General features: G+C 44.9%; 1 protein-coding gene across 1 annotated transcript; it reads right to left on the bottom strand.

Annotated features, from left to right (window-relative positions):
- Positions 1-1,472: 1,472 nt before the first annotated feature.
- LOC141617286 (uncharacterized) lies at positions 1,473-2,273 on the bottom strand. Its single transcript, XM_074434470.1, has one exon. The coding sequence runs from the start codon at positions 2,271-2,273 to the stop codon at positions 1,473-1,475; it is 801 nt and encodes a 266-aa protein (XP_074290571.1).
- Between the last annotated feature and the right edge of the window lie 4,874 nt (positions 2,274-7,147).

Here is a 7,147-nt window from a genome sequence, read left to right as displayed (position 1 = left end):
GTGGTGACCGACTAATTATAAACACATAAATGTAGACCAACATTGATTAGTTGAAAACACAATCAAAAATTTGGGTAATTGATATAGAAATTAATAAGTAAAGAAGTGAAGAGTACCTGAAATCGATTGAATGGAAAAGTAAATGAAAATAAGAGGTGCGAATAAATGGTGGGATTTATTAAGAAATTAATAAGAGCGGCGAAGGAGTGAGTTGTCGACCATTGATGAACAATGGAGAGAGAAAGCAGAACTCGATTATATACTCTATAGGAGTATTTAATCATATTGTATGGGGCAATCAATTTGGGAAGGCAAAGGGATGACAATTATGAGTGCCATCAATGTCGGAGCTAGTAACAGTAGGAAGGGGAACTTGAAATAGCGCAATAACTTTAAGGCGGAAGCACACCTTTTTAGTTGATTGTGAGTAGGAGGAGATAGCGAGGTCTACGGAGTGTGGAGGTGGTGACGTGTATTTTTAGTTGCGCAAGGTGGCATTTACAAATGTAACGTGGCATTTAGTCTATGCTTAGTTGGCTTTTAAATCTTACCCTTTTAATGATATTTATAGATAGATAGAATTCATACTATTATTAGTATATATATATATATATATACTGATTTTTAGTAGCCAAAACTCCAACTTTAAGATTCTTTTTCGGTTTTTTTTTTTGCTGGAGACTTTTTTTTTGTTACGGTGAACACAATTTTTTATTAGTGTAATTCTACGTGTTATTTACGCCGTACATTGTTTATGTATCTTATAATCTCATTATCTAACGTTATAATTTTGTTGTTAGGGTGTGGAGATTACTTGAGGAGATGAACGCGAGGCGGAGAATGAGAAGATGCGGTTACAACACTGTATATATACAATTTGAATTTTGTTACTATACTAAAATTCTCCTATCCCTTATCATCGAGCTTTGCAAGGTTACCATATATTGACATGCACCGAGATTGATCGCGACAAACAAACATTAAAATTTCCTTTGCTACGAGCCTATGAGTGCTTACAAGCAACGAACCAACTCTCTTAACTCTTATATTATATACATAAAGTAAGCTTATTTGATCGTAATAAGTTTTGTTTATATTTATTGTTTTATAGTTTGATGTTTTTATATGCATTCTTTTTGTCTATGGTATTAGTAGGGTGCTTATATGAGGATTAGCGTAGGTTTTAGTTTTCTTTTTTTCATGCGTATTGCATGATAATCATGCCCACTATTCTAAACACAGTGTTATATTCTTGGAATCTTGACATTTATTTGCCTTAATATATTAAAGGTATGGAGCATAGGGGAGCTAGAGAATTAGATGAGAAATAGAGTAAAGTGAAGGTTTGGGAGGATTTGACACTAAATATGAATTTTATTCAAACCTATTCTTCTTTGTATATAAATACAGCTTGTATGAATGGATTAATTTCTCTTTATTTTTTATTTTTTTTGAAAAAACCCCCAAAGGGATTACTGACTATAAAGACGATCAATGATCACAAAGTTCGCAATACACCGTGGGATTGACGTCGCATCAAACACCACCTTACTGCCGATAGAGCTAAAATGCGAAAGTTCGTGAGCTACACTATTACTATTACGACTAATAAAAGACCAAACAACTTGTGCAAAACCGTCACAAAGCTCCAGAATGTCCTCTATCACGGCAAAGAATTCGTTCCGGCCAGATTTCCTCCGCTGCAGCGCCTCAATAACCTCCTTACAGTCCGACTCCATGATAACATATTGGTGTCCCCTCCTTTTTGCCATGCGAAGAGCCACGAGCACAGCTTCTGCTTCCGCAATTCGTACTTCAAACTCCGCCCTCCTCCTCTCCGTAGCACCCCACATAACCTCCCCTTCATGGTTACGACATACCACCCCTAACCCCATCCCGTTACCTTCCTTCACCCCTGCATCCATATTAATCTTAACCCACTCCCTCCCCGGCCGCTTCCACGCCTTCCTCTGGTCTGTTTTAGACACCCTCCTCTGCTCCACCTCCTTCCCAGAACTCGACCTCCTCTCCTCACCCTCCTTCTCAACATCATCCAGCTCCCTCTGTAACTCCCTCACCCGTCGGATCACCCGCTCCACATTCACCACCTCTTTATCAAACAACAGCTTGTTGCGCATTTCCCATATCGCCCACACACCTATCATGAATGTTTCTATCTCCTCGTGCTCCAACTCCCTCCAAACATCCTCCACCCACTCCCTCACCCTCTCATACCCCCACGAAGCTCTCACATCCACCCCAACCCCGCCCATAACCCTCCCACCCAACCACAACCCCGTGCCAAATGGAGACAAGTCTCCATCTCGCACTCACAAACCGGGCACAACGCAACCGTATTGGGTATTCTTTTAGCGAGATTACACCTCGTAGCTATGGCATCATTACAGAATTCCCAAAAAAATATTTTCACTCTCGGTATAACTCGAGCTTTCCATATACGCGACCACAACCATTTTTCTCGACCCTCGTCTGACTGACCCGTGTCCACACCGAAGTCTCCCACTAGCTTTCTATACGCCGTCTTCACCGAGTACGCACCATGCTTCTCCCATTCCCATGTCCATCTATCCTCCTGCTCCCCACCCCTGACCCGAATATTAAGAATCCGGCTTTGCTCAAAAGGGAGGAAACAGCTACGCACCTTAGCCACATTCCACCCGCTACCATCCTCATTTAGAAGCTCGGCCACAATCATTTCGTCATCCATCTCCCCTCTTGGTGATAAAATCATGCGTGACTCAGTCCCCGGTATCCACGGATCATACCACACCTTAGTACTCAAGCCATTCCTTATGCACCTTCGAATACCCAGACCTAGCACATCCTTAGCTTCGAAGATACTACGCCATGTATAACTCGGATTCGAACCTAATTATGCTTTCAAAAAGGAGGATGTTGGGAAGTATTTCCCGCCAAGAACCCGTGTCATCAGACAGTCCCGTACCGTAAGCATCCGCCAAGCCTGTTTCCCGAGCATCGCCATATTGAAGTCTCGAAAGTCGCGGAAACCTAGGCCCCCAAGCTGTTTAGGTTGGCACAATTTCGACCAAGCCACCCAAGGTATCTTTCTTCTCCCATTTTCCGACCCCCGCCAAAACTTTGAGACCATTGAACGTAGCTCATCACAAAAGTTCGTTGGAAGCTTGAAGACGCTCATCGCATATGTAGGGATTGATTGGGCCACAGCCTTTATCAACACTTCCCTACCCGTCTTCGATAGAAGCAAACCCCGCCACCCTTGTAATTTCCTACTCAATTTCTCACGAACCACCCGGGAGATAACTTGCTTGGAATGACCAATAACCGTGGGGAGACCCAAGTATTTCTCTTGCTCGGCCACAATCGAAACACCCAAAATAGAAGCTGCCTGAGCCGTCTATCCTCATGGGTACTTCGGCTAAAAGAAGTCGTGGTCTTCTCATAATTAACACGCTGATCTGATGCCGTCTCATAGCTAGTAATAATATCCTTTACTTTACGAAACTCGGCTTCCTTGGCTTTGACAAAGAGGATGCTATCATCAGCGAAGAAAAGATGCGAGACAACAGGAGCCCCCGGAGCAACCCTTATCCCGTGAAGAGACCCCACCTCAACTGCTCAACGAAGAAGACCCGAAAAAACTTCAGCACACAAAATAAAGAGGTATGGAGACAGAGGGTCCCCTTGCCGTATTCCTCTACTCGGCACAAAGGATTCCGTCTGCCTCCCATTCACTAATACGGTAAAGGAAACAAATGATACACAATGCATTACCCGTCCTATCCACGCATCATCGAATCCCATACTCAGCATCACCCGCTCAAGAAAAGACCATTCCACCCGGTCATATGCCTTCGACATGTCAAGCTTGAGAGCCATATGACCCACCCCCTGCCGAGTATTTTTCATGTGATGAAATAACTCGAAAGCAACAAGGATATTATCCATAATTAACCTACCTGGGGTGAAGGCCGATTGATTCTCCGAAACTATCTCCCCTAGGAAAACTTTCAGACGGTTAACAAGGACCTTTGATACCAGTTTGTAGACAACATTGCATAGGCTAATGGGGCGGAAATCCACCATTTTATCCGGCGCTTTCTTTTTAGGAATGAGTACGATCTGAGTCTTGTTCAAGCCAGGCGGAAATGGAGCTCCACGAAGAATACTCAGAACCGTTCTAATGACCAAAGGGCCCACAATGTGCCAATATGTCTGATAAAATAACCCATTCATCCCATCCGGACCTGGAGCCTTCAAAGGGTGCATCTGATTCAGCGCGGTAATAATTTCTTCTTCTTTGTAATCTGCCCTCAGAATATCATTCATGTGGTTCGTGACCCTTCCAGCAACAACCTCAAATACCTCATCCCGCTGTACACCATCCTCAGCTTTAAACAAATCTTCGAAGTAACGGACAGCCGCACTCCCCACGGCCTCAGTTCCAACGTGCTCCCTGCCATTGTCATCAATCAGCTTCGGAATATGGTTCTTTTTCTTTCTCTGCCCGGCTTTGCGATGGAAGAATTTGGTATTCCTATATCCTTCTTTGAGCCAGAGGGCCCTCGACCTTTGCCTCCAAAAAATCTCTTTCTGCTTGAGTAAATGAGCGATCTCTTTCACAATGGTTTTCCTCTCGCGAATTACCCTACTCGACCTACACCCTTCATTTAGCTGCGCCAATCGTCTCCTCTTGCGTTGAATATCCCGGAGAATTTTTCCTATGCTTACACCTTTCCAAGCCTGCAAATCATGAGAACATTTTTCTATAGTGTCAATTAAATCACCTCCACCCGTGTCCCATGCTTTCCGGACCGTGTCCTCACATCCCTCATCCCCGACCCAAATTTGTTCAAATCGAAAAAGCTTGCCTATCTCCATCTCCCGTGGCTCACTAGCATATAGAATAAGCTTGATCGGCGCGTGGTCCGACCATTTCTTGCACATATGAATTAATTTAGCTCTCGGGAACAATTCAAACCAGCGCGTATTCCCCATGGCTCGGTCAATGCGAGATTGTCTATTCTCCCCCTCTTCTTGTCCATTGTCATAAGTAAATTCATATCCATCGAACTCGACATCCCTGAGTCCATATTCATCAACCGCGTCACGAAAGTTATTCATCTGCCATTGCGGTCTCTCCCCTCCCTTCATCTCCGTAGCAAATAGAATCTCATTATAGTCCCCAATACACATCCACGGTAACTCCCCATTCTCCCCTGCTAGAAGTCTTAGAAGTTCCCAAGACAAGTGTCGCTCACTCACCATAGGCCATCCATAGAATCCAGTAATCCTCCATACCCCTTCAGCTCCCTGAATATCGAAGTCCATGTGATGGATCGAAGCCGACCGAAATCTACAAGATACACCTTTCCGCCATAAGAAAGCCAACCCTCCAGAACGCCCCACACTATCCACCTCCATCCCCTCATAATCATCAAAACTACTCCTCGCCCTCCTTATCTCCACACCGCTAAGTTTAGTCTCACAGAGAAAAACCATAGCGGGGGCCTCCCTCCGCATCAAATTGCGGAGCCCTCTAACTGCATCGGGATTGCCCAGCCCTCTGCAGTTGATACTTAAGAGATTCATTGGGCCCGGTGGGGTTGAGCCGTCTCAACCTCCGCCTCAGGTATAAAAGCACCCCTGCTGGATTTCGATTTTTTATGACTCGCATCGCTCTCCTCCACTCCTTCCTCCCTCACCCGTTTCCCATAACAACTCAGCGCCTCCCCTTGTACATCCGTCACCAACCTATCACCCTGTATTTTCTTCCACTTTCTACTCTTAGCAGCACCCCTACCCTCCTCACTCCCCTTCTGTATCTCCCCTTCTCCATCACCCCTTCCACTAACCTCGTCCACCAGGCCCTCATTCCCCCTCGTCTGCCCCATCACCTTAAAAACAAGCCCCTGCTCCTCCCTCACCTCCATACTCATGTTGTTGCCCGAGAGCAACTCATAAGCTCCCCCCTCTTTACATACCCCATCCACCCTAGCATCCACCCCTTCCACAGACCCCGCATCATCCACACTAATAGAGATAGCACCACCTGGCTGTACTACATGATCATCAGAACGAATAGGAGTAGAACGATTAGTACCTTTGGTTTTAAGAGCAATTTGTTGCAGTTTATTAATCATAATCGTGATAGCCTCGTCTTCTCTTGCTTTGAATTCTACCTCAAACTCCTTTGTTAAGGACCGTGGTTTACTCCCCTTCATCTCAACCGTTGTTTTGAACGCTTTCCATGGGGATGCTCGTAAAGTCTCATCGAACCGCAGCTCCCCATCCTCATAGGGTCCTTCATCACAATCTTTTTCGCCATGGCCTAATTGTCCACACCCATAGCAATAAATTGGGAGTCGCTTATACTTGACATTGAACCTCTCCACCACTCCCGTCTTTAACCCCACTGTAACTTCAGCTTTTAACGGTTTTTGCACGTCTTGGATAAATTGTAACCTAACTGCTCTCTCCATCTCCGGGAATGGAGAATCGTCCATCTTCACGAAGGTGCCTAACTGGGACCCTAGCCGGCGTATGTTATCAGAATTAGACCTACCTCGAAGTGGTAAATCGTAAACCCTAGCCCATAGGGGCACAAATCATAACGGCACATCCGTCATTTTTCCATCATAGTTAGGTTCTCCAAAGCACCAAATAAATTTGTCAAAGTGCCATGGTTGGCCGTCGAGGATCTTGGCTTTATCGCGTTCATCAGAGAAACTAAACATGAAGGTCTTCTCCCTCGCATCCAGTAATTTGCCTAGAATTGTACCCCTCGAACTCCACAACTTCACCATAGACTCTATAGCCGCCTTAGCGTTTATCGATTTCGAAGACCAGATTTTCCCAATCAGCAAAATCTTGTTCGATTTGGCATGACCTGGTTCTTCTCCCACATCCCATACAAAACCCCCTTCCTCCTCTAAGTCAATCTCCTTCCCCGCACGTTTACTACCGCTCCCACTACTCCCCATCGAAACAACCACAAAAAGAGGATGAGAAAAATGTAACCCTTACGATCAGATCGTAAGAATTAGCCTAGAAAAGAAGGAAGGAACGCAGACAGAAGCTTAGACGGACTCTCTCATAGAAACCCTAGAGGAGACTCTTGGTTTGATTAATTTCTCTTTATTAGTAC

This window comes from Silene latifolia, chromosome X (genome assembly GCF_048544455.1).
Source record: "Silene latifolia isolate original U9 population chromosome X, ASM4854445v1, whole genome shotgun sequence".
In the NCBI taxonomy this organism is placed as follows: domain Eukaryota; kingdom Viridiplantae; phylum Streptophyta; class Magnoliopsida; order Caryophyllales; family Caryophyllaceae; genus Silene; species Silene latifolia.
The sequence above is the reverse complement of the archived record's forward strand: the minus strand, read 5'-3'. Positions and strand labels throughout refer to the sequence as shown.